Source organism: Nelusetta ayraudi, unplaced genomic scaffold, assembly GCF_046127955.1.
Source record: "Nelusetta ayraudi isolate G7.1 ecotype Tasmania unplaced genomic scaffold, CSIRO-AGI_Nayr_v1 ptg000136l, whole genome shotgun sequence".
Classification (NCBI taxonomy): Eukaryota; Metazoa; Chordata; class Actinopteri; order Tetraodontiformes; family Monacanthidae; genus Nelusetta; species Nelusetta ayraudi.
The window spans coordinates 3,031,829-3,059,125 of NW_027466186.1; the positions used below are offsets into that span (position 1 = coordinate 3,031,829).

At 46.6% G+C, this 27,297-nt stretch overlaps 1 protein-coding gene across 4 annotated transcripts; it reads right to left on the bottom strand.

Moving 5' to 3' along the window:
* Nucleotides 1-27,163, bottom strand: trak1a (trafficking protein, kinesin binding 1a). 4 transcript variants are annotated; one of them, XM_076012416.1, is made up of 16 exons: nucleotides 26,965-27,163; nucleotides 19,242-19,436; nucleotides 10,269-10,345; nucleotides 9,798-9,914; nucleotides 9,536-9,636; nucleotides 8,814-8,922; nucleotides 8,297-8,375; nucleotides 8,050-8,180; nucleotides 7,847-7,921; nucleotides 7,218-7,355; nucleotides 7,053-7,129; nucleotides 6,685-6,924; nucleotides 5,926-6,245; nucleotides 3,767-4,246; nucleotides 3,032-3,134; nucleotides 1-1,603 (listed from the first exon to the last, which is right to left on the bottom strand). In XM_076012416.1, the coding sequence occupies exons 3-16, from the start codon at nucleotides 10,317-10,319 to the stop codon at nucleotides 526-528; spliced, it is 3,099 nt and encodes a 1,032-aa protein (XP_075868531.1). In that variant the 5' UTR covers nucleotides 10,320-10,345; nucleotides 19,242-19,436; nucleotides 26,965-27,163; the 3' UTR covers nucleotides 1-525. The 4 variants fall into 4 exon arrangements, with proteins under 4 accessions (XP_075868531.1, XP_075868529.1, XP_075868530.1 ...); XM_076012414.1 differs by lacking the exon at nucleotides 26,965-27,163 and adding an exon at nucleotides 22,165-22,391; XM_076012415.1 differs by lacking the exons at nucleotides 19,242-19,436; nucleotides 26,965-27,163 and adding an exon at nucleotides 16,214-16,992.
* Nucleotides 27,164-27,297: the final 134 nt, after the last annotated feature.

Here is a 27,297-nt window from a genome sequence, read left to right on the forward strand (position 1 = left end):
ACCTGCCGTTACGCCGAGGAAAAACACGACTTCCTGTTGAGGCTGCGATAAACAACGGAGCTCTGACTACATGTAAGGTATTTGGTTTGGTAAATATAAACATGTATCTGAACATACTGTACGGCTAGAACAGGCGTGGGCAAACTACGGCCCAGGGGCCATATGCGGCCCGTTAAGCTTTTTTATCCGGCCTGCCGAACTTGAAGAAATTAAGGAAGTAATAAAATAGTTGTATTTCATCAATTTTTCTGTGTAGAACTAAATATCGTGGGGCTTGAACGACATATATCTTGTTCTAACTATTTTTGTTCATTTTCAATTGACATTAAAGCACATGTTTTCTGCATATCCCATGATAGAATTTTTCCTCCCATGAGGTGGGCCACCAAAACACTCCATCCATCTGCTCCTGCTCCAGCCGCCTCTGTCAAATTTTAGAACCCATTGTTGCCCCACCGGCCCAAAAGTTTGCCCACCCCTGCTCTAGAATCTTTCATGCTTCAATATGGGCAAACACTCTCCATGTTATGTCTTGGTTTTGTCCTCGCTGTGTGGCCCTCTCCTTGATGCACGTGGCAGAACACTGTCCGGCTTAGTGTGTCTCTGCACTATCGTCTGCGGTGTGACACTTTCCAGTGCGCTGAGCGTCTGCGGCGCACGCACGGCTTTCGCCACCAAGGTGCCGTTGGCTGGAATTTTGCCGTTTGCCTCCTGTGCGTGTTCCGACAGTTTCCCTTGCGGCTCTTGCACTGCGTGCGGTGGAATGAGTATATCTGTGCTGGGCGGGGGTCCTCCCGGGTCCTTCATGGCCATGCTGGCGCCCACCATGACGGGGTAGCTTCGGTTCCTCCTCAATCCTGCGTTCAGCCCCAGGGCGGCGGGGCCGAAGGAGGCCAGCAGGGCAGCGGAGGAGGCGGAGGAGGAGGAGGAGGAAGAGGAGGAGGAAGAGGAGGGGAGCGTGCGGAAACATCTCAGCTTGTCCACGAGTCGCAGCTTGAGCGCATCCGTTTGGCCACAGTCGTCCGCTGCCGCCTCCCGCTCCGCCTCTCGCTCCGCCTCCCGCTCTGCCAGCACCTCCCTCAGGATGGTGCGTGCCGGCTTGGAGGCGAGGAAGGTTTGGTAAAACGGCGGGTCGTCGGCGGATGGGCTGAAGAGAAACACAGGGCCGGTGGTGGCGGAGGAGGCGGCCTTTGAGCGAGGGGAGTTGGGCGGGGTCGAGGGCTGGAGGGCCAGTGTGCTCGGGCGGTTCGGCGCCCGCGTCACGGACTCCGGCGCTTCGCCGCCCGCCGGCGTCTGCGCTCCTCCCACCGGTGTCGACGCCCCACTGGCGTCCACCCCTCGGTCCCAGCTGCAGGGGTCGTACACCGAGGCGGAAATCCCGCGCTCCAGCAGGAGGTGCACCAGACCCAGGGAGGTGCTGGTGGTCTTGGTGGAGTCCCTCAGGTTGGTGGAGGACTCGGCCAAGGAGAAGGAGAGCGAGAGGCGGCGCGGCGTGCACAAGGGGGTGTAGGAGGGCGTCGGGGGCGCCGAGAAGGGCACGGGGGAGGAGATGGGCGTCGCTGCGCCGTTGCAAGTGCTGCTAAGGCAGGAGGCCTGGGATGGGCTGCATGCAGAGGGGAGAGAAGGACAAAGGAGGGGAGAGAAGAAGGTGTGATGGAGGAGCACAGGGGAGAGCGGGACGATGCAGGGACAGAAGAAGAAGAAAAAAAACACAAGTTATCAAGTGTCACAGTTGAAACTTCTGGGAAACTGTGTTGGCTTCAATCATGGTAACTGATTTTCTCATTTGTGGGAATGAGATTTGGTAGTTCAAATTTTAGTTATTTGCAGCCAAAAACTCCAAAACGATCATGTTGACTGGAGCCGAGTCAGGTGTCGCATGACCCCTTTCTGGTTCTTCTTGTTGCTTCAAATGCGTCTCTGATCCTATGTTTGATATCAAAACGGCCGCTCGCACCTTTCCCAGATTTATTTTTGTAAGCAAGCAAAGCTACTACATACAAAATATCCGGCAAGAGATGTGGAGAACTCCTGCAGGACCAGACCTGGGTCATGTACTCACACCTGAGCCGATTCCTTTTGTTAAATGGTAAATGGTAAATAGACTGCACTCATATAGCGCTTTTCCAGCACCGTCACGGTGGCCCAAAGCGCTTTACAAAGGCCTCTCATTCACCCGTCCACGCACACATTCACACACCAATTGGTGGCTGCTGCCATGCAAGGCGCTGCCTAGCCCCACCGGCAGCAATTTAGGTTATGTGTCTTGCCCAAGGACACAACAACGGACTAGGATGGAGCAGGATTGGAACCGCCAACCTTTCGGTCATTGGACAACCCGCTCTCCCTCCTGAGCCACAGTCGGCCCGTTAAGAGCACGATGTGGTTATAATGACGATGGAATTAATTCACTTGGACATTTTTGCGTCATACATATTTTACATTCTCGCACTCTGCCCTCCTCAAGCCTTTGACAAAGTTAGGTGTTATCAGTGACTGGAACCATGGCCTCGTGTCACAAACCGCTGGTTAGTTGGAAACACGTCAACAGGATGTGTTCAGGGGCAAACGCTGGAGGTTTACACACAACCAAAAGTGTAGGAATGCACACCCATGCACTGCCTCACCCGTGTGCAGTGTGCACTCAGTGAGTCTGCTCTACTTGGGCCATATCAGCCAAATGATACAACTCCACCTCATCCTCCTCATCATCACTTGACCTGCCAGGGCCAATCAGACAGCAGCGTTTCAGTAATGGAATCAAGCTTGTTTGTCATCGAGGAAAAAAAGAAAGAGAGCTGGGAGGCAGCTATTTGACTTGTAGTTGCACTATCATAGTTAAGTACCACTAGTAGGACACCAGCTACAAGAGTATCGTAATATGAGGAAAGGCTTCGAGAGCGTTTTCTCTAAATCGCCAATTTGTTTAAAAGCCAAACCAGGTTCACAATATAATAAGAAAAATGATGTGCAACAACACCGTCGACAATTTCAAAACCCCACCAAATAAATTGCTGTTTGAGTTATTTACCTTGCAGACACAGTGGTCAGCTGATCAGAGGGGTGGAGAATCCTGCAGGTGGTGTAGGTGTATGTGGAGCTGGTGTGGGACATGCACTTCCCCGGGAAGTTGACTGGAGGAGGAGAGTAGAGCACAAGAGATGAGCGTGAGAGACCAGGAGATCCGAAGAAGATGAGAGAAACACTTTTCCAGAGCAAGACAGAGAGAAGTGAAGGCTGTGATCAAACTGTGAAAGTCCCAAGCAACAGCACCGGCACCCCGATGTTTCCAAAGTATTAAAGTCATGATGTGATTTAGATGTGATACAGGATTGATGGGAAGGAGGGAAAAAAAAAAAATCTTGCAAATCTTTGTAACATGCAGTCTGAAGACATTTCAATGTGCGGCAGAGCAAAGGTGGAGGAAAACTGCAAGAGAAAAGCGCTCGGCTGAGGTAATGCAAGTGGGAAAAGGCGTCAGCCGAGGCCAAAGATGCAACTGAAAATGAAATGTACATGTACTGTGCTGCTGTGGAGCTGGACGGCTGCAAGCGCAGGGACTGGCGGTGGGATGGCCGGGTGTGCGGTGGGTGGGGGGGTCGTGCAGGGCGTTGGGGGTGGAGGGTTCACGAGAGGTCCTGAGAAACGCCTCCCCTACGCCCTCGCCCTCCCACTCCTCTCTCTCTCTCCCGCCCTTCCCCTGCGCTCCGGGGCTACAAGGGGACGGTGGATGCTGTGCTGTGACCTCAGCTAAACGCTCCCTCACCGGGGATGCGGCCCATGGTCCCGGCCCGCAAGGCCTGGAGCTCCTTGAGGTCCACGTGGCCGTTCATCTCCGAAGAGGAGGGGAGCGGGGAGGAGGAAGGGGAGGCTCCGGAGAACGACGGCGACGGCGGCGGCACGTTTGCGTCGCCTCCGTTTCCGGCTCGAATGGGCTCGTCGGCGCCGCACGCCTCCCCCTGGAACGCCGCCAGCTGGACGTTGGGGTCCACGTCTCTGTTTTTGGTGCAGGCGGACGGGGTGGAGGTGGCAAAGCACGGCAGCTCTCCCGGCAGCCCGGAGAATGAGTCTATGCACGACAGCTCGTCCTCCTCCGGCTGGTCCAGTTGCCAGCCCTCCTGCTCTCGCTGTTCCCCCTCGTGCTCCAGCGTGCGGAAGCCCTTTGTGACCACGCCGGGCCGATGATCCAGCAGGGCGCCCATGTGAGGTTGAGCCAACTGCTGCCATGCGTGGAGGGTCGCCGAGCCTGGAAAGGAGTCAGACAGAGGGTTTTTTTTTTTTTTCCCAATTAGGACACGCGCTGTTTGTTCTTATTATGACCGTGATGTTCACAACTCTACCAACTGGCGTCATGTTTGCTGGCACATTTATTCAGGACTGATGAGTGTTTGTGACCTAGTTTCACTATTCACAAATTTTGATTTTAATACGATCCACCTGAAACTCATCAGTGTGGGATTGCATGTTGTTGCAAGGACTGGAACCAAGTAAAATTCATTTCTATTTTTGTATTTCTTAAAAATAACCTTATAGTATACTTCAGCTGTTTAATCACACAATATGTATTGTTTTTAACTGTATATGTCACTGTCACTTGTAATTGCATAGATAAGAGAGATGGGCAATGTGCCTGTGCGTAACAAGTCTCCTTTCAAGTCCAATAGATGGTTGTTGTTTTTTTAAGAAATGATAAATTGAGAGAGGGGACTTTGCGTGGATGTCGGTACAAACTCATGAGGTGAAAAACCAAATAATGAGAGAAAATGGAAGGAGAAAAAATAGGGAGATTTTATTCAAAAGGTACCCAACATGAAAAACAAAGTTGTTTGGAAAACAAGTAAAGTGCAAGGATAAAGTGATGAGCAAATGGCGGAAACAAAGAGCAAATTAATTAAGAGGAGTGAAATGTATGAATATGGAAAGCATCAAGACTCGGCACCAAACGTCCCATACAGAAGAAAAATCTGTCAGACCTAAAATGCTGCGCATTCAGAGAAATCATCTGGTAAAAGAAAAAGAAAAAAATACATGATTGCAAATGTAAACTGTCTAACACGAAGGTAGTGAGATCCAATTGAACTGCAATAATCAATTCAGACCACCACGAGTAGACTTGAAGTGAAACGCTGCTATTTCCTGGCGTTCATGCTTTTTTCTGAATATGGCGACCTAGCATGTGATTTAAAGTATGACCGCTAGATGGAGACACAACGCAACATTTGCTGGTTGCTTTTGAGTAATTAAGGTATTTTCTGCCAGTATGGACATAAAGATAAATTGTTAGTTTATTTTTACGTTTTAAAACATATGCAAAAAAACTCAACCCTAAACACTGCTCCTCTGTCCCCCCGAAAAAAATATTTAAAGTGCTCAAAAACTGTAATCTTCTTAGATTACACATAACACAGGGATTATAACAAGGTCTTATGAAATCCCTCTGAAACTTGAAGCTGAAATTTAAGGCTCAAACTTCTGAGGATCCTAAAGAACGGTGTCAAGTATATTTTACGACTCCTAGAGGCGAAACAAAAGACGTGCAAAAGCTTGAAAAACGAGTGTGTGTGTTGTTGGCTCTGATGACGTTTCACAGCTCGAACCAGCAGCGTGGCTGTGTGTGTCTGAAGTAAAAGGAGTGCTGCAGATTTAAGGCGCCTCCCTGCATCTCCATGGCCTCCAGCAGGCCAGCGACTAAAGCCAGCGGAGCTCCGAGGTGAAGCGGCAAACTGGGCTGGCCGCTCAGCTCCAGCAGACTGGAGCTCCTCCGCAGGGTCTGTGGCCCCCGCAAGGCCCTCAGGTAGATCCTGGAGGGACTGTGGTTGTCAAACACCACATACTGGCTGTGGTGACGGCCATCGCAGGCTCGGCTTTGGCCCCGATCTGTCTGAGTGTGAGGGGGATGTTGACGGGCGCGGTCTGAATAATCACCTTCCAGTGGCTTTACGATCTGCAGCTTCTCCGGCAGGTAGGACCTCGACGCGAACGAGTATCCCGACCAGAGGGACGGATGAGAGCACAGCGAGAAGAGGCTCTCGGTGGGCGTCGCCGGGCAGCCGCTATTCTCCCCGCCCTCCTTCTCGTCCTCTTTGGCCAGATAAGCCAGCTTCCTCTCCCTCTCCTCCTCGAAGAAGCGTTTCTCCGAGAGGTAGTTGTCGCGGCGGAGGGACAGACGTCGCAGGGCCGCCTCCAGGTCCCTGCTGCCGGGGGTCCCGGGAGTCCCGGGGGGCCGCCTGTTGGAGTCCTCTGACCTGGAGGGAGGGGCCGCAGTCAACACTGGTTAGGATGAAGGTTTTTGATATGCAGTGCTTTGCTTCTGTTCACTGTTGAACTGCAGATGGACATTTTTTTTTTTATTCAGTCATATTTAGTTAGAATTTCGTCCTAAAAAATAGGTTAAAAACTAATTAAAGAAACATTTATTCCAATACAGTTTTGTCCACTTATATCATCATCATCTAAGATGTTATTTACTTGTGAAATTTATGAAACTTGAATTATAACTTATTTATAGACACTAAATCGTAAATGTAAAATGATAACTTTCAGCAAATATATTAACAATTAATCATCAGATTGTGACTCAACATTAAAACAAGAAAAGAGACTCAGTGAATCACAAACATTGCCGACAAGCCCTCAGAAAAGGCATAACAATAATTGAGTAAACGGCTAAATCTGCTTCCCTACCCATCATCTGGACTCTCCAGAATACTGCTGGTCTTGTTGTCCAGGATGATGCCACTTCCCACCTCACCCCCATAAATGGAGTTGGAGCGCGGTGTGCCCGCACGGCTGGAGCGACCTGACGTGAGGCAAGACGTCTGATTGGATCCCGGGATGTTGAGAGGGGACGGAGCGAGCGACGAACGCTGCTGACGCATCAGGTTCAGGTTTTTCACCGTCTGGAAAACTCGCTTTGGTTGGAGCCTGGAGACGGGATTGAAAAAATACAGATGCATATATCATTACCAGCGTTTTCTGTGCATGAACCCCAAACCTTTTTTGGTAAAACTGTTGGAAGTCACGTAGGTTTTTTTGGGGGAAAAAATGAATACCTTTGTTCTTCTACGTCTGGATCATCCATCTGTAATTCCTTCCTCATGGTGCCCTCTATCTCAGCGGCCAGAGAATCCTGGGCAAAGAGGCACAGATGTGAGAGGGATGCTGGCAGAAGCTGGGCACGGTGCAGGTGATGCAGCAGAAAGAGAACATGAACTCACCATCGGGAACAGACCCAGAGAATGGAAACGCCTCGTGGTGCTGGGCGGCAGCGATTTATTCCGAAAGTTCTTCAGCTCCTCCTGAGCCTCATGAAGAATCTCCAGGCACTCCACGTACTTGTCCTGTAGCTCTCGCAACTGGATTAGAGAAGGGAAACGTCAGAAAGGGGAACCAGGTTTATCCATGTGTGGTTCTGTTTTCACCGTTTTGAATAACTTATTATTATACAACAACATACAAACATACAAACAACAAACAACATTCCTCTAATGGATAAAAAGGGGTCGTTCTGGTGGTTTGACGGACACACTGCATTTCCGTCGTTGACTTATTAAAGTTGGTTGATATGGGAATAACTTGAGTTTATGTGCTCATAATTGACTGATGGGTTCAGTATTGTGCCTTTCATGGACTTGTTTCTCCTTGCACAGCGTACATACAAACACACACACACACACACACACACACACACACACACACACACACACACACACACACACACACACACACACACATGCGCTGCCGAAACAGGGTTTTGCGCAGGTTTGTCTGTTCTAGCAACTGGAAGCTGCCAATTGAGAAATCAATGATGGTGAAGTCGCGGTTGGCAGGTTCGGAGTTTTCTCACCTCAGCAGTGAGTTGCCTCTGGGCGTCCTTCGCTGCACCCAAGTGCTGCGTCAGCTCCTCGTTCTCAACAGCATACTATATATATTAAAAAAAAAATTATATGAAAAATAACTGTTAGCAAAATAACCCGCAATCCAGGCATTAAAGCATTCATACATTATAGATTTATTTCTGTTAGACTGGCGTAGGTGTTGTTTCCATACCAGCTTTGCTTTCTTCTGCAGGTCCACGATCTGGGAGAGAAGGTGTGTGATCTCCTCCTGTTGTCTGGAAGCATCGTCGGTCTTCTTGGCCAGCTCCTCAGACAAGGACGATATCTGCAGGTTGGAATTGCCTGGAGGCATTAAAAGAAGATGACAAAGGTGAGTCCAACTCATAAAGACGCCCTTTTTTTAAAAAATTATTATTATTTTGTCGACACAACATGGGATTATCGAGTCCAGCACTCACGTAGTTCTTTGACACAGTCGTTGACGAGCTGCTGCTCTTTTTCCTCGTAGCAGATGGTTTCTGTCTCCAAGTGGCTGGCCTGGAAATAAAATATTAATAAAAATAAATCCAATAGGAATTAAACTACAGAGTTTAGATATTATCAAGTTAACAAATCTGAATCTTTGATCAGTAACCAGAGGATCATTTTATTGCTATCAAACATTTACATGAAAACGATGTCACTTGGCAGAAATCCAAGGGTGCGTTGGTTGCAAGTTATTTGATGTGACCCACCGCTGGTTATGTTAAGTTATGTTAGTGAATGAATACCACCAGTATAATGTTACAAAAATGTATTTCTTTTTACAATTCATATCTAACCAAATGTTTTACTGAGTTGATCAAGTTTGTTGATGATTCATAAGAACACAAGTCTGCCACCTTTGCACCAGCGCTTAATACAACCTTAAAATAGATCAACCTTTAAATAGAAAAGTGGGATGCCAGTGAGTAGTGGGTGTGTGTGCATGCGCACCTCAGATCGCAGCGATTTGTTTTCTTCCTCCAGCTCTTTGAGCTTCTTCTGCAGGGAGTCGACGGGGAAAAAAGTTGGAGTGGACACATTGTTTTCACTGGGTCGCACGCTGCAGACGCAAAGGAGAAGACACACACGAGAGATGCTGGACAATCAGTTGTTGTCTCGTACATTCTGTTAAACTTACAATCGACAACAAAAACATAAAAATGGATCACAGATTAATCACGCCCAAAACAACGAGCCACTTGCAAGTCTTTTGAAAACTTTTCTTCTTCTGCACTGTGTGTTGTATGTATGTTGACAACAGGGCTGCACATTATTACAGGACACGCACCGTGTAATGAATGTTAGGTTGGCGTTATGACCTGAGAAAAAACACAAAATGCTTATTGAATAATACAATGCTGATGCCTCTTTTTCCTTTGGCTGTTTCAAGAGTGAGAAATGTTTTGTTGTTGTGAGCAACTTGCTGCTAAAATACTGACAGTGGAACGGAACAGTTGCATCTTTCCATCCTCCCAACTATTACCTCTGTAAGTCGACATGCAAGCGCACCAATTAGCCCCGGCTACTACATTAACATCTGTGGTCGCCATCCAGGGCAGTGAAATTTGTACCTGCACTTGTATTTGCACGCTTTGAAAGAAAAGCGTGCAACACATCAACAGCCCATGGTACATTGTGCAGCCCTGGTTGGGTGAAGAGGTGACGACACTCACGGCGTTGAGGTGACCGACTCCCCTTCGCTCTCCTCGGCTGCATTGGTGTAAAACTGCAACAGCTCATCTTTCATGGACAGGTCGTGACGCAGCTGAGAAACCTGTGCAGAGGGGAAAAAAAAGGCGGCTCGAATCTAAATATAACCACGAGAGACGGTAATAATCTTAGCACCGTCAGACGGTGGCGAACGGCAGGATCCTTTGAAAACAGGCCGTCACACTTAACGCGCGAGTCATACAGAAGCGGCCGTGTTCGCCGTACCTCCTCTCTTACGTGCTCCACTTGCTCCTCCAGCAGCTCGTTCCTGTCGCTCAGCGTTTTGTTTTTCTTCAGCAGCGACTGTCCGATGCGTGCCGCCAACTCCAGGTCACGCTCTTTCTGCAGACACAGGTCATGTGATTTTAATAAACAGTAAATAAGTAGAAATGATTAAATTATTATTATTATTATTTTTGAAAACTGTGCAAAGCTAATCGGCATTAGGGTCCATCTTTAATTTCACGTTGTCACAGTTCAATACTTTTTATACAAAAGTGCCCTCTTTGGACTAGTTCTGTACTGGCTGCATCACATGTGCAGCAGTTGCGTTTGAACGTGAGCTGCCGAAGCTGATTTGGACATTCGGTTTAACTAAACCGGTACGTCATGAACTTGGGAGGAAACAATTCACAACGCAAAACAACGTTTGCATGTGCTTTGCGTGTGTTCCTACGGCCCTCAGCATGATGCTACCTCTTCCAGTAGTCGAGTGACGGCATCAATGTCGCTGTAGGTCTTCGTCATCTGGCCCACTCTATCAGCGCACAGCACTGCAACACACACAGTCACAGGTGGAAAAAGTGTAAATGGAAGTTTGCGTGACAGTAAAAAAAAAAAAAAAAGGCAAAACAACTGTACAGTTTTAAGGGAAATGACAAAAATGTTGTCCAAGTGTGTGTATCCATGTTTTAGGGATTTACCTTGATTATAAATATTGGTTAATTATTTGGCATTAATTGCTCATTTTTAGACACAAAAATATTTCTTTTTCAACAATCAGCCGAATGATGACTTCAGCTGCTCCGACACTCAACACTGCTGCGTGTTACATTTCATGATTGATGAGTAAACAGATCCTCGCTACTGCTCCTCCGCCTTTCTTCTTCACTCCGTACACGTTTTCACTCGATGACTCATGTTATATTCCGAAACGCTGCAATATTTGCAGACACCTATTCACTGTCCTTCAGTGCTGATAAGAGGCCACACCCGTTGCATGGAATTTCTGCCACTGGGACTCCTCCCAGTCTGATACAAAGATATCACCCTGGATAAACTCAAAATCAACTCTCCGTAAGTTAATTGCTCGGTTCCGGTCAAAGCGAGAACCGTAAGCGGCTAAAGTAACTACAGAATCACGTCCTTTGGGCTTAATCCTCTCATAATTTACTACAGCAAATGATTTTCTTGACCCAGGCCGAGTGACTTTCTTTCAAACATACTTTTTGATTTTTAACAAATTTTGTCTAAGCTTTTAATTATTTTTATGACAAATCGTCTTAGTTCCAGACCAGAGGTGTCACTGACTGGTAATACCAGGAGTGGACACAGCAGAGTTGGAGGCTGAATGCAAAACAGAGTTGGCCAATGCAAAATAAATTTTAATCTTCCCCTTGCAGTTGAAACAATGCACAACAGGCTTCACTGTTTCTATTAAAGAAACGGTGTACCCAATCATCACTCACTACAACCTCATTTGGCTTTTCACCTCTCCTTTCTTATTTTCCATGGAAAGGTTTTCACTTTTCAAAAATGACACTCTTTCCACTTCCTTGTCAAAATGATCACAACACAGCAATAATCCAAACCACATACACTGTTATGTGTAATATTGAGATAGAAGGGCAAAAGAAACCAAGAGAAAAGAACAGATTGGGTCGTGACCCACCCTGCTGGATCAATAACTTGGTCGAGAAGAGGCTCATGTGTCTGAAAACTGAGACTGGGTGTTGCTGAATCTGCCTCCCTTCACTTTTTACCACTCAACAACACATCTACAGTTCGTCATAACACAATCACATTGGCTGTTCTGAAATGCTCTTACAAGACTTCCTTGTATTGCCTGGGGATTAGACTATTACACTTTAACTTTATCAATCCACCGCGGTCATAAATAGGCAGTGACTAAGACGCAGTTTAGAGGAAGTAAACGTAGGAAAGACATTTCAAGACTTCACACGAAGTGGTAAAACATATTTTTCACTGTTTGCTGTATTGGGGCATATTTCTATCCAACAAGATATGAGTAAGCTCATGTGACTTTATTTTTTCTCACGGCTGTGCAGGCTCATGTTTGAATTGCCGTTAGTGACCGACCACAAATCCATTCATGGATTGTAATGGTTTGCTTTGCAGCCTGGGGTGGCCAAGTAGAGTTTGAATGCTCTTGTCACTACTGAGCAACGACGAACACACAAGTTCAGCAGCAACAACAAACGTAGAGACAACTGGTTGCCAGGACTCAGAATAATGCAAATGCATTAACGGAAACCCCACATAACCAGAGATATGATTGTTATCACTGAATGTCTCTGACCTGAGGGAGTATAAATCTACAGAATCGATTGGAAAAACACAATTTATCCTTTGTTGTCCTTGCAAGCTGCCTTCGGTCTCTACCCACATTGCGTGTTGTTTACATGATGGTATCATTACCCTAGCCTTTTTTTGAACCAGGTCTACTTGCAACGCATCAAATACCGAGCAAGAATCTTACTGCAAGACGTGCACAGTGAGACATGAGACTCCAACACTAAACACTACATTAAAGCCTATATTTACACAAGTCATGGCATCATTATCTGGCATCAGCCCTGCACAAACACAGAGTAATGACCTTCATAATCCATGGCACCGAGCAAATGTTCCTTTGACTACCTTCACACAGCAATTGATGCTCCTCGTCCATGTCCTCCTCCTCATCCTCCTCCTGATCCGTGCTCCCACAACTGGGGAGACCAATATACTCCTCTTCCTCCACCACTCTGTTTTCATCCTCCGTTTCCGCTGTCTCAGACACCCAAACGCAGTCCTCCTCATCCTCCGCCGTCCGCTCTCCGTACTCCAGACCGTGCCCCGTGTCGGCCGCTTGAAGCTGCTCCATCCTCCACTAGCACCGGGGCTACCGGCCAACGCACAAAGTTCCGAGGTACGACATGGCTCCACACAGTGCAGTTTGCGCTTGTGGGTGATCTTTTACCAAATGGTAACAGATTTGTGCGTGCCTAAAAGTACACATCCCACAAAGTGCTCTTTCCAGACAGAATAGTGAGTATTATGTCTCTCCAAACACTCCATTGTGCATGACTCCTGTGTTTACACCCAACAACGCCGGCGAGGTAAGCGTCTACAAGTGTGCGCTGCCTCGTGTGTTATCTCATTATGACAGGCTGACTCCTCCCCAGCTCCTTTGATGGGCCCACTCTACTGTACTGCTGCGACAGGGGTGGACTGCATTAAGGAGGTTATATATAATCTAGTTAAGGTCTTAAAACTAGGTCAAAACAGAATTAACACCACACAGATAAGAGCATTTAAAATAATCTTTTATATTAATATATTATTGTTTCCCTCTCAAGTGCAACCTCTGGTTCTTTTTCCATTACAAGAGGTGAGAGGGTTCAGTGTGAGCAGGTCAGCGATGGGAACCAGCTACACTTTTTTCTCAGGCAGGGATGAAACCATAAGGGTGAACTCTTTGAATCCCCCCTCTGATTGACAGTAACTTGGTACAGTCTAGTGTGGCCTCCATGGCGACACCAAGGCAGAGGGAACAATAACAGACGTGCACCTGTGCACTGGGTGGGGCCAGTCCCAGGAGAAAACGCCCTACATGTATCCACCTTGTATCGTCGGGAGGTTTTTCCCCCGGACACTTAACACTTGGTTGATTGGTGCAAAACAACCAGTCACTCGGTGAATGAAAGGATATTCAAGATGAGCTTTATTATTCTTTTAGTAGGGCGACACTTCAGTCTGAACTCACGATAGCTGTGCACAAGCCGACATGAGCTTGACAAACGTCAGAACCATCAAGTAGAAAAGGTTTTAATGATTCATAATAAGGACAGCTTTCCCTTCGCGACCATATTCTGCCAAATGTATAGGGGCAACAAGAAAGTGGCCCAATTTTCTGCTCGTTAGTCACTGCTCATGTGTTATAATTACTGTAATTGGTGTAGAAAACGGATGCCCGGCTCAGTACCCTGCTATACGCATGAGTAGCTTCGCTCAATGCTCCTATGGGTTCAACGCTGCAGGCCAACAACGGACAAACAGGCCTGTGTCTCCCATTACATTCCTACTCACGGTCGGCCTCGCATGCACCACAAACTTTCCCTCTAGTAGACCCTTCTGTTCCTGGAAGTCTTTTCCTATCTTTTATTATGTCGGCACGCTCTGTGATACACTGTAGTTCTAGATATTGATGGAAATCTCTTCCAGACATACACTGCAGTCTCCTGAGAGGTATACTCTGGCTGAAGGTTACGTTTCTTAACTTGTGCCCTTCAAGTTGGTTGTTCCCCCCCTCCAAGGCGTGAATTTTATGCCCTGCTATTCTTGACCATATTGCAAAGTGAAGCTGATTGTAAACTGAGCCAGTGTTTTGATCAGCTTTCTAAAAATCTCATTATCGACATGGCACACACTGCCACAGGGAAACACAAGCAGACAGGCCGTCCAGCCAGGCTGGCACCATTTCTGTTAGCTTAAACATTGTCTCCTCTTTACTAAATGATTTATGAAACGTTTTTGTTCCTTGTTGCAGCCTGTTGCCACTGAAGGGAAACAGGAAGGGATTACTTTATCTTCACCATAGTAGTTTGAACAAGTACGTTAAAACAAATGCTTCAAAGTCAAGTGGCCAAATGGACTAGTCAATATTGAATTAATTACACTGGAGAAACAGGCAATTTGATGAAGGTGACTTCAAAATTTAACCGACATGACCCGTCACACCCAAACCAACGTAAACAATTAATGTCTAAAATCAAAATATTCCACATTTGGCGTTTGCAACGTTCTACTTCTCCCTATCCTGCTTGCCCTTGATCCGTCCATCTACCAGCCGTGGTCGCTCCCCAGCGTGCAGGCGGGCGGCTATTGACACGGTTGGCTCAGAGCAGCATGCAAATCAATGGGCTAAATATAAGACAACCTACTTCCATTCTCTCCCATGCACGTCTCAGAATAACGGCAAACCAGCTGCTTTCTATTTTCTGCCACCGCTGCGCCACAACTGAAAGTCTGTCACCAAAGCTGCTCACTCACTCCAAAAACTGTTATTTGCATTGTTTTACCGCCGTATTCCCGACTGTTTATGTAAGCCATAAATAAATGGAAGGAGTACGGGGAGGGGGGAGGGGAGGTGTTAGGCTGTCTCAAACTGTTATGTAATAATGTCTTCACCGCATGCAGGCACACATGCACACATGCACACTACAGTGTCTAACACATCATATTGATGTTAATACACCAGAATTCTGAATGAGTGTACGGTTCAGTTTCATCAAAACACGTCTCTGTTCGGTTCTACTCGGTGAAGGACGGATGACATCAAAGAAAAGTGGAGATGTGACGGATGCAAAGCCGCAGGCTGGACCAGCAGGCTGATATTAAACTGACACTGCTCCGGGCTACCGCTGGTAATCACATGTCATGACCTGGCACCATCAGTCTTCCATATGTCACAACTGTGTCCATGTATTTTTGGATGTGGTATCGTTTCCCACGTACATATTCCTGTGCCATTCTGGTGGTGTCAAACTTGCGAGTGTGGCACACCGCTGCCGTCAGTGATGGGGCCAGAATTAGGAAATTACAATATGATGAAAAAATTACAAAAAAAAAAAAAAAAAAACATTTTTTTTTTTTTTTTTTTTGCAGAAGCTTTTTTTTGTGTGTATTCATACCGACACTCTGCAGCGTGGGGGCAACCAGCTGCTTGCGTCTTCATAACAGACTCTGTTCCAGCGCTCCTACGCCCACAGTTTGTCATATAAGCTACTCCGTGTATCTATTTTAGATGCCACACTGACTCAGCTGACAGGGAGCACCTGTTACAGCATGGACTTCATCCTTTCTGCTGCTGAGCTTGTTCTCCCTGTAAACGTCTCCTTGTTGCTCTTCTCATGACATGAATATCTGCACGCGCAAGGTCAAAATGTCTTTGTTTTCCTGGACTGAAATCACCATTTACTGATTTATATGACAATTTTTTTTATTACGAAAGTGTCACGGATTTATCCGAAGGACAGTTGAGGTGCCTTATGTAACAATCTTCATGAACGGTAATCTTTTTATTACCCTTCGCGTGTATTCAGACTGATCCCCCCCTCTCGACAACTTCTCTTGAACATGTTTGCTTCAGCAGAGATCACTAATCAGAACGAGAGCTTCCCCACAAGTACGCCCTCCCTGACTGGCGACACAATCAACTAGAACACTGTATCGTCTTCTATGTATGAACTTTGGCATTCATCAGATTAATCAATAATGAAAATAATCTCAAATGGCAGCCTTTATCTACATGACACCGAGCTATTTTACCATCCCTATGCGGCTATGAGTCTCTAGCAGCTCCAGTCATCCCAGAGAGCCAAATGTCCCTGCATGAACCCCCGGCTGGGCTGCCTTACCGTCGGTGCACTCGTCATAGTACCAGTCCAGCTCGTAGTAGTCCGCCTTGACAAACCTCTGGCCTCTGCTAAGGCCTTGTCTCTTCATCCTCACACCTCAGACAGACATCGGTGTACTTCCCAACTTCCCTGCACACTTGGCTGCGGCACCTCCATGGATTCTAACGTCCCAGAACCCCCATGACACACAGCAGTTCAGTGGTTCTGTCCGTTCTGCGGCAGGCTCAGCGGTTACCAGCTGTGACGTGGTCCTTGTTCATGACAGTTCCTTGTTCCCGGCCCATGTCCTCTCTGACCCACACTCATTAGCAGCAAACTGTCAGCGCATTATTATTTGCTGCTGCTGTTCTTGTTGTTTTTGTCTTCGATCCCACTGAACCGCGACCTGCATCATCAGTCGTCTGCTAGCCTTGCCACTTTCCTTGTCTCCATGAGTAGCTCTTCGGTACTTTAGAATAAGCATCACTTGGAATCTTCCACCTTTGTCATTGTTTGCATCCCTCTCCGGCAGTCCTCGTTCCTCTCAGTCCGTTTGCTTTGCATCAGTCACTCCAAAGCTGCAGAAAATGTTCCCGATTCCAACGTCTCTCCTCCCCGTCCAGCCAATTCATCTTCCCTCGAGATCGTCCCCTGGCATTCTTTCCGAGATCAAATCATAGCCGCTGTCTTCTCCTCACCTGACGTCCTTTGGTTGGGTAACAGGTCTACACACGGGGCACAGCATCACTGACAATGACTCAATGAAACGCGGAGAGGATGAGAGCGAGCCAGCAGCGGCAGCAGCAGTCACGAGTTTTGCACCAGAGATGATGACACAGAGGGATGGGTGGGTGGGATTAGAGGATGCCTGCAGCCAATCAGAGGGCAGCAGCGTCACATGCTTCCTCCCGCCCTCCACCTCGTATGTAAGCATCTCTCTCCCTCCTCTCCTCTACTTCGTCCTTGTGCGTGGTTTCCATGGCAACCGGCTCAGACTCAGCAGGCCTGGGACGGAGCAGCATGTGAAATCAGGAAACAGGAAGGCAGCGCGGCGTTGGCAGGGGTGACGTGGCTCCACCAAAATGAATGAACACAATGGCCAACTGAGGATTAGTCCCATTGGCCAGGGGAGTGATGAAATCAGCACATGCACTGTGCATGGGAGGCAGCGGGCTGCTGTGTCATCAGGACTACAGGAGAACGAAGCCAAGCGTCTGTTCAAGTCAGTAAGCGACACTGATGCATCAAATGGACAGTTAAGGTAACAGTATATGTGCATTGTACCGCCTGCAGATTAAGTGAAAACAACATGATTAGCCATGCGTCCGCAATGGAATACTAACAAATACACATATACAAATCCCATTGTGGCTTCATCATTGTGTAGAATATACAAACATCTGAACACTTTCTTTCACTAAATTTGATTCACTAAATTAAATCAATCGCAAATATGACATTGATCACCGCAGCTACATGATCTACTGATTAAATGGAAAAAGATGCAAAATATCAAAAATCAAAAGTGAGAATGTTGATTAAAAAACATTCAAAGTAAAAAAACAATCCGCAAATTTGACTTATTGAAATTTATCAGTTGGTATCTACTCTTTCAAGTTGCTGTTTAAATGACTCCCATAATACACTCTTTATATGGACTGTGCATTGACTTGACTACGACTAACGAACCAACTACTTTACTTGCTAGAACAACTACAATAACACATCATACAGGACCAAACTCATACGTATGGGCTGATGAAACCATGTTGCATCATCACATCGTGTAGTCCCCCGCTATTGGCCCGTTACGGTGTCATCATCCCTGCCGTTAAGTCCCTCCTATGTGCCTGACAAGCTCTTTAATAGGAGCTGTGCATCTGAACCAGGACATGGATAGAGAGGTGAATATCAAAGCGGCCAGTATTACCAAATGAACCTGGCTGAAGGTCCATTGTCATCCTCTTATGTAATGTGCCCTTGTCATTGACTAGGTAGCGAGGACGTCTCGTCTATGAAGAGAGTCAAGGCCAAGGTGATGTCAGTGAGCGTCAATGTGAATACATGCTTCCCAGTCAGGCTTATTTATAACGGCACTGGAGCCGTTTTTAGAAACCCTATCACCCCGAGTCACAGAACGAGCAGACGCGACTTAAAGATGAATTATTAATGGTAAAACAACCAGTTATACACGCCTTCACTTTGCCATGTGTGCCGTGCGCACGTTGCGTTATTCAGACCCAAGTGTGTTGACGCATGCGCTTTTGTTGCACAGCTGGTGGTATCAAAAAAAAACAAAAAAAACACAACAACAGTGGGGCAGCTCAGTTTGATAATGCCAGAGCGGACACGTGCACTGTAGAGAGGCGAGTGCGACATGCAGCTGTGGAGAAGCCACACTGAGACCTATGAGGTAGGTTTGCTGTGACAACCGCAGCCAGCTGTCGTATCCAAAGCGGGCCGGGGGCAGGGCCTTGTTCCTGCCTCTGTCCCCGACTCAATCTCAAACAACTATAACAGGTCAGTGCAATTCCATCCCCCCCCCCCCGCCAAAAAAAAAAAAAGTTAATGGACTGCACTTATACACAGCTTTGTCTGGTGCCCAAAGTGCTTTACAATGGCCTCTCAGCCGCATGTTTACACACACTTGCAGCTGCAGCAATAGAGCCTTTTGGGAGGTAAGGGTATTTCATGTGGACAGTCAGAGCTGGGACTTGACCTCCTGACCCCTTCCATCATTGGATGGTCTGCTCTGCCATTGCATTTTTGATGTAACCCCAAAAGTCTGGAAAAATAGGAACTCTGTGCAGTAAATATAGTATATAAGTCCAAATAAAGGAATGAAAGGTTATTTAGGAAATCTCTTGTTTCTCAAATTTTGTGGTTAGAAAAGTTAAAGTTTAAGGCGATAGCTACAAAATAGAGTATATTTAAATAAAATGACTTGCAGTCAATAAAAAGCGCAAAATCCCCCCAATTTCTGATGAACACTCTAGCTATTGTTTTGTTTTGATCTATTTGTTTGTGCGAAATCGGATGTGAAACTTACAAAAGTACTTGAGGGTCTCCTCTATCTGCTCCGTGGTCAGGTCGAGGGCGGCGTCGGGGGCCACCAGTGGCGTGCGCAGCCAGTCATCCTGCTCGTAGCCGTAGATGGTGTCGGCCCTCAGCTTGTAGACCGGCAACTGTTCCTCCAGTAGGCTGATGATCTCAAGCTCCGGCAAATCAGTATTGTTACACACATCTGCGCAGAGGGAGAGAGAGAGAGAGAGAGAGAGAGAGAGAGAGAGAGAGAGAGAGGCACGTTCATGCAAGTGTGTCGCTGGTGGCAAGAAGGAAGTAGATTGAGACAATAAACACGTCATATCTGTCAATATTTGGTCTTAAAGGAAGTTTATGACTGTAGAATGGAGCAAAAACAAAATATGGCTTCGGTTTGTTTTTGTTTTTATGAAGACAGAGTATGTGGCGCCCTCTAGTGGTACACTGAGGTTCTAGCACTTCACTTGATCGCATGGTAAAAATTGTGATACTGCATTATACAGTACCAGTCAAAAGTTTTTTGTTTTTTTTTTGCTTCTTTTCTTTGCTCTTTTTCTTTTTTCTTTAAGAACATACAATGATCCTACTGCCTAAAAGTTTAAAAAAAAAAATGTTTCAGGACACTTGAAGAAAACCAGTATTTCAAATAAAAATAACTTACGTAATTATTATATACTGATATTATTTTATGTCAATGTAATAAAACAAACAGCTTTATTCATTGTGTATGTCTATTACTTCCACACCACAGGAAGTTGCCCTTGACATGGCATGCACACTGCATTTGTCTCTCTGCGTCTCCTCCAACAAGGCCGTCTTGTACTCAAAATCACAGAGTGAAGACACAGAATAATCTTACCTAAGCCCTCAGCTATGTTCCTCCCTGTGTATGTGCACACTCAGGCACTCTGCTATTATCACTCCATCAGAGAACGGCCGCCATGTTTACAAGCAAAATGGAAGTTTCAGTCACTTTGTTTTCGTACGAGCACAATTTTTCAGGAAAAAGAAAAGAGCCCTGGAACGGACAGAATTAGCCCAGATGTGAGAAGGGAGGAGGTTCTGTCTCTTTGACTTCTGCTATTTCTGGCACTGTCAGCCTCTTCGCTCGCCCGTGTCTCCACGTCTGTGTCTCGGCAACAATGCTGTCTCTCACAGCACGCTAATCCAGACTGAATGACTGACTGTGCTAAAACGACACACGCACATGCACACGCGCACACACAGCAGCTGGGGGAAGCATTGTACAAGCTGGGTCAGTGGGACTGAATTAAAGACGTTACGTTGAAATGTAAAGTTTCGGTGATGATATGCGCAGGAGTAGCATGGCTGTCTCTGGCCTTGGTTTGCTCCTTTTCTGCCGCACGGTCGGTCACCTTTTGTTTTGACCCAATGAAATGTAATACCTATACGCACAATTAACAGGTCGAAGGTCCTCTGACTGTCATCCCGTTCTGTCAAAATGTCAAAACCAAATACAACAGACACAAATTATTGAACAAGTGTTTTAGGAACACAGTTTCGTCTCTTTGCCAATTTGAAATGCGACCAATCGGCTGTAACTGTTCAATGAGTTCGCTCAGGAAACAGATGAGGATAATAATAGCACAAACCCTTCCCTGGTGTGTCTGCTGACAAAAAGGTCAATGGAGACAGTAATGAAGTGTCTGTGTGGTTTAATACATGTGTGCTGCATATGATCGTTTTTTGTTTTGTCTTGTTTTGTTTTGTTTTGTTGTTTTGTTTTGGGGGGGGGGTAATTTCCTAATGATATTTGTTAAAATGAGGATTTGCTTACTCTGGCAGTCTGATCTACTGTGAAACCTGTTTTTCTGTGAAGTTACAAATGAAACTGAGATCCTGGGGTGAGTTTTCTCCTCTTGACCTTCAGTCTTTTGCACGGAATTCCCTTCAGGACCGTTCAGTTTAACTCTTAACTTCACTGTTCTAGCGAGATTGCTAATTAACAAACACACTTGCTGTTTAACTTATGTTGTGCTTTCATGTGTGTGTGTGTGTGTGTATATATAGAAGGCCTGCAGGGTCACATGGACATGACTAGCAGCTACCTGACAGTTCAAGTTCAACAAAGACTCTTGCAACCACCAGACCAGGCAATAAACACCAGAATTCAAGGACAGGGCAACACAACACAACTCTAAAAAAAAACTGTGGATATTCAATGTATATTTTTGAGAATGGTCTCATATCAATGGTATCTGGAATGTTGTTTTGAAACTTTTTAATTGGCCGCTGAACACAACATATGTGTAAACAACATAGAAAATCATGGCACTATTCAGTAAATCTGCATGTTTAGTAAAGAAATCACCAATAGTGTCACTTTATAAAGAATAGGCTACATTTCGTCAAGCTAAGGGAAATAAGAAGCAGAAGCTCAGGGACTCGAGCAGAAATCGCAAACAGTCTGGTGACCCCCATGAGAACCAAAGTGTACGGTTGACAACATAGTAGTGCTAAACTGACACCCGGAATTGGGTCAGTGCAGAGAAGAAGGGGGGTACAAACGAGTTTCAAACGCAGGACAAATCCAAGTAGAAGCTCTCTAATGTCAATGTCGGATGTCCCCTACGGTGCAGGACAGCCTTTACAGCCTCTAGCGGCATAGTCGGTCATGGACGTCTAGTAGGAGAATCACTTCTGTCATTACCAGCTGACTTCACTCAGATTCTGAAACTTTACAGTTTGCTAGTTTCTTCGTAAAGAGCCTGAAGCTGCCTTCCTTTGCATGTCTGATGAGGCGCGAAACCAGGTGACTGACAGCAAAACTGACAGCGACGCACACCGAAAGACAAACAAAAGACAAGACACACACACATCCAGATGTCAAGTCTGGCGGCCGTTAAGCAGCGCGGGGCAGCCGCTCAAAGTAGTGTCAGGAAAAGATGAAGCGCACACGGCGTACTCACTCATGGTGCCTGAGGCCCGACAACCGGCAGCTCCGCTATACCCCCTCCCCAATCACATTTTCCACTGGACCAGGAGACGGCAAGGTCGCGGGGAACCGCACGGCAAGAGAGACGGAGATAGAACGAGAGAGAGAGAGAGAGCGAGAGGGAGGGTGTGAGACAGGAAGTGCGAGAGTGAGGCAGTTTAAAGTTTCTGTGAGAGGCACGCAGAGCAGAGCAGAGCGGAGCGGAGCGGAGTGGAAGAGGAGGGTGGGAGGAGAGACCCGAGCCAAACTGGTTCGTCATGCCTGACATGCCAGTGACGGTACTCACACGGACCGCCCCTCTGTTGCTGACCCCCTCGCCTAACACCACCACCACCACCCTCAACACCCCCCCCTCCAACTTTTCTCCCTGACAGCCAGCAAACTGAGCTGCACGGCTCCGCGGGTCGCACTCGCCAGTGTAAACACTGTCTGTGTTAGTGGCTTCCCACCGTGCTGTCGATCTTCACTCTGGCCTCGCACGGCTCCCTCACACTTGTGCAATGCGGGGAAAAGGGTGAGATGAAAGGTTGTGTGTCACTAAGGAGAGCTGCGAGAACTATTTTGTTCTATGTTGTTCTGACTTTGTCCACGTACGTGTTTACATATGAGGATATGAGGATATTTTTTTGCCATTCTTTTTTACAAATTACTTATATACTTGACTAAAATAATCAAAAGAAACTATATGATGCGGGTAGATTTTACAGGAAAAATTGGGGTGTTTTAAATCTAACTGTTTCATTTTTGAAACATGATCATTAGGATAGTTTGGATTGTGTCACTGCACATAGTTTGACAGCTGCGTGCTAACCTCTCGGGACTCTACATACCACTGATAACAGATATCACAGGAGTGGCCTGACTGACAGTTTGCATCATTTAGCTTTTGGAATTAGGAACCAGTGTTTTAAACCTGAGAAATGTTTGTTACTTTAGTTGATTAATTGAATAGAATGATGTCACGGTGCTTGCGGTCCATGGCCACACTGCCCTGGATTAGTCTCAGCCACAGATAAGAGTGGCGGGCTACTGGTCAAATGTCACCAGTAGCCTCGAGATCTGCAGTGCAAAGGTGTGCAAATGTCACCACTGCTGTAACTCTTAGATTCTAGCATGTCTTCTTCATGCCTTTCCCACTCTTACACTCTGACCCCCGCAGGCAAAAGAGTTTGCACTGATCCCGCAGAAGGAGGGAGCACTGCGGTGCAAGTGCCCTTCAACTGCAGATTGCAACAAGATTAATCTTGAATTAATCTGTTATGGTAATTCTCAGACTGTGTCAACAACAAACTGGAAACATGTTTGGGCTTTAAAAGTGCGTGACTCAAGATGCAAAATATTGTTTCTAGGAAGGTTTCTGGAACCTGTATCTCAACCTGTTCCTACTTTTCACCTGCGTAAACATTGAAGTTAAGTTAACATCTGACAGACGGGGTTCATTCGGATCAGACAAAATGTCTGAGGCCTTCTGTCTGCCCTCACACCGACGGGAGGGTCATATAAGGTCAATGTGGCTTTGAATTCATGTGACTCTTGCCTGTATTTGGGGTGTGTGTGTGTGTGTGTGTCTGTCTATCTGTGTGTGTGCGCGCGGCACAATAGCCGCTTCTGCCGTCGGGTTCCGTGAGCGGACCGGCGTGAGGAGAAGACCTGTACTCCTCTCATCCAACTTACGTAAGTTCCTCCGACTCCTCTCTGTTTGCTCCTGATCTCACCCTTCCACACAAAGCATCCCATAATTTCACAGTTGCTCAACCCTTTACAACGCTGGCTGGCCGGTAACCACGGTGAATTAGCCTCACGCCCGAGGAACTACCCAATAGCGGTGAGCTGCTCTATTCAGCCCTTTGTGTTCATTCATCCTCTGGAGCGGAGGAACGCGCACGCACGTCAGCGGCAAGCAGGGCAGAGCAGAGGAGTGACGGCGGCGAGCAAGAAACTAAAAACAGAGAGTGAAGACTGTAAAAATGCTGAAAATGTCCTTCCACATATACAGTACATTTCGAGAAGAAAATTAGGTTTCTGACACTAATGCAACCAAGCCAGTAGATGGCAGCACTTATCTGAACTTCTCTAACTTCCCCTCCCTCACATAGATCCATCTATGAAGACACACGACTGTCATCCCCGACGGCCCATTGCATAGCGGAATTTTTTCCAAACAGGGAGTGCCACACTGTTGGGTTGTGTTTTACTCACACAGAGCAGTCGGCTCTTTGTCAGCAGTTTGCTGCCTGCCTGGTTGGCTGGCTGGCTGTGGATGATGATGATGATGATGATGAGGATGCAGACCCGAATGTCATGTTATTCCTCTTTGGTAGACTGGATAGAAAATATGTGAGAGTCTGAAACTGTTATTGATGTGTACATATGCGGCATGTGGAAGCATGTTAATTGTGGATGGATTCAGTAAAAGAATTGATGGGTTATGGCTTTAATTCAAAAGCTAATTTGGTCTAATACATTCAGTTTGTCTTTTTGAAAATGAGAGATGAGAAACCGAAGGCTCCCGTCAACCAGATATTGCCCAGATAATCTTTTGTAAATGATCAGCTGAAGTTATAGAGCAGCCTGTGAGGGTCCAGGGTTGTAAACCACGTACGGGGCAGAGCAGCCTCATCGTCAGAACCCTGGTGTACCTCAGTCGGAAGCTTGGAAGATTTCGGTTGCGTAACACCAACACGCGCATATGGAGTTGTGTATGTGTTGGCAGCGTAATTGCTTGCAGATCTACAGCGCAAACCTGACAAAAGTAAGCGACCCAGGGTTGTCGTTATCTTTAGTCGTTTCTTTGAGGCTGGTACTTTGCGATAATACAGTGGCGGTAACACAGTGGCAGTAATACAGTGGAGGGTGTGTGTTGTATAGGGAGCTTCAGGAAGGCCATTTTCCTGTTGTTTGCGTGCGTACAAGACATTGGGGTTTGAAATGACTCTTGGGTCTGAGACTATAAAAACTGCCCGTCTGTGGTCTTTGCTGTGGAGCTTTTGGCCAGGCTGAAAACAACATCCCCTTCCCCTCCTCGGGGCCCATTCCTTAATGTTCCTGTGGGCCTGCGGCTCTTTGTGAAACGGTGGCCTCGGCCCCGGGGCACTTAACAATTGCATGTGGTAGTTTTTAGAGAGACACAATACATGGTGTTGGATTTGTGTGTTGTAACTGCGAACCCTGATACTACTAAACCAGTTTATTCATCTAAAAAAAAAAAAAAAAATCCCTTTCACGTTGTCTGTATTATGAAATGATTGCATTACAATCAATATCGGGATCAATAGTCATCAACCTTTGATGAGCACTCATTCCAGAAAAAAACAGGTCCAGGCAGCGTAAAATGAGACGGGCTTCCAGTACCAGTTGGGAAATCCTTTGGATTATTAATCAAATGCGCCTTTTGACTTTAGCGCTCATTTGTATCAATTAACAACACAATTTCAACTCTACTTGAGCTATTTCGCTGTAAATATTGCGGCTTCGGAAGATCGCGGTTCAATCTTGATTAATCTTGATTTGGCTTGGTTACACACGGCCACCATCTGATTATGTGCTCGTGAATGCAGCCTAAACCCGAGAGCTTTTGCCAAGACTCAGAATCAAGTGTGCCAAAAGGCCAGAGGCAAACGGCCCCTGAAAAACATATGGCTTTAAAAACCAAAACAATACGATAATACTAAAATAGGAGACAGAACTGGTTTGACGGGCCGCACTGAATGATGAATTAAGCTCGATAGCCTGCCATCAACCATGTCATTATCCTTTTGTGAGTTGATCACCGATCACTGAACATTATTAACCGGCAATGATGGGCAGCGCCGGAGCCTCGCTGCTGGTGGCGAGACATTAGTGTCTCTCAGCACGGAGTGTAAAGAGAGAGAGAGAGAGTGAGAGGAGAAGAGGAAGAGGAGATGAGTGAAAGGATTTAACAGAGGCAGTCCCCCGGGAAGCGAGGCTCCCCTGGAGCTGCTTCACTGACAGGATGCGACGCTACAAGAGGGTCAAAGAGAAGGGGCTGTTTCTCACAGCGCCACACTCTATCTCTCTCTCACACACACAAACTCACACACAGACCCTGTCTGTCTAAGCCAGCATTTCTCACCCTTTTTTCAGTCATGGCACCCTTCAAAAGTGCAAAAAAAAAAACTATTAAAATTATATAAAATTATAATTACAATATAATTACATTATTATTAAAAATCGCACTGCATCTGACTTAAAATGCAGCGAGTAGAGTGACTCAACTGTCGGAGCCTATGATGAACTGTAGGCCTACATACGTGGACAGAGACACACACCACAAACAAACAAACCAAAATCTGCAATTGAGAGAGGGGAATAAACATTTGTCCGCATACAAATAATCATCCGCAGTTGAGAGGGAGAGCGTAGCCGGCACGTTCATTCACGTGTTAAATAAATGTTTTTGCATTCATCCATAAATGTATACATGAAATGTCAGAATAGGCACTTTTTGACGGCACCCCTGAAGTAATCAGACAGCACCCCAGGGTGGCCCTGAGAAACGCTGGTCTAAGCCAAACACTCCCCTCAGCTAAGCGCATTAGGCTGCTGCTACTGTTTGGCGTTCAACTTCTTTAACTCTCAGCCGTAACTTTATTGTATCCCCTCGTACGGCTACCAACGATGAGAGCATTTATAACGGTTGAATTATACATGTACGGGCCGAGTCCTGATCCGGCCCTGCCAAATGCCCATTAAGATTTGATTAAGATTAAGTTTTGTCTGCCTTTTCTTTTCTAATGAACGCAGGCAACATTACCAGTAATGGTCTCAGCATCTCTGTAGCCGGCTGTAACCTCGGACGAGGGGCTTGCTTCATCCGCGTACTCCTCCTCCTCCTCCTCGCCGACCAATGGGATTCCCGAGTTGCAGAGCCAAGCTGGGTTGTGTGTCGGGGGCGGGGCAGAGGAGAAGGTGCAGGGAGGTAGGGTCCGCGGGTCCAGCTTGGCGCCGATCGGTTACCGTTTCGAAGCAAGGGTAGCCATAGACTGACCTCGGAACCAGACAAAATTAGAGGTGGGACTCAGTTGGCTTTGTGTGGATGTTGTCGCGAGGAAGGGGATTCGAAACTGGCTGCAGTCACAGCAGGAGG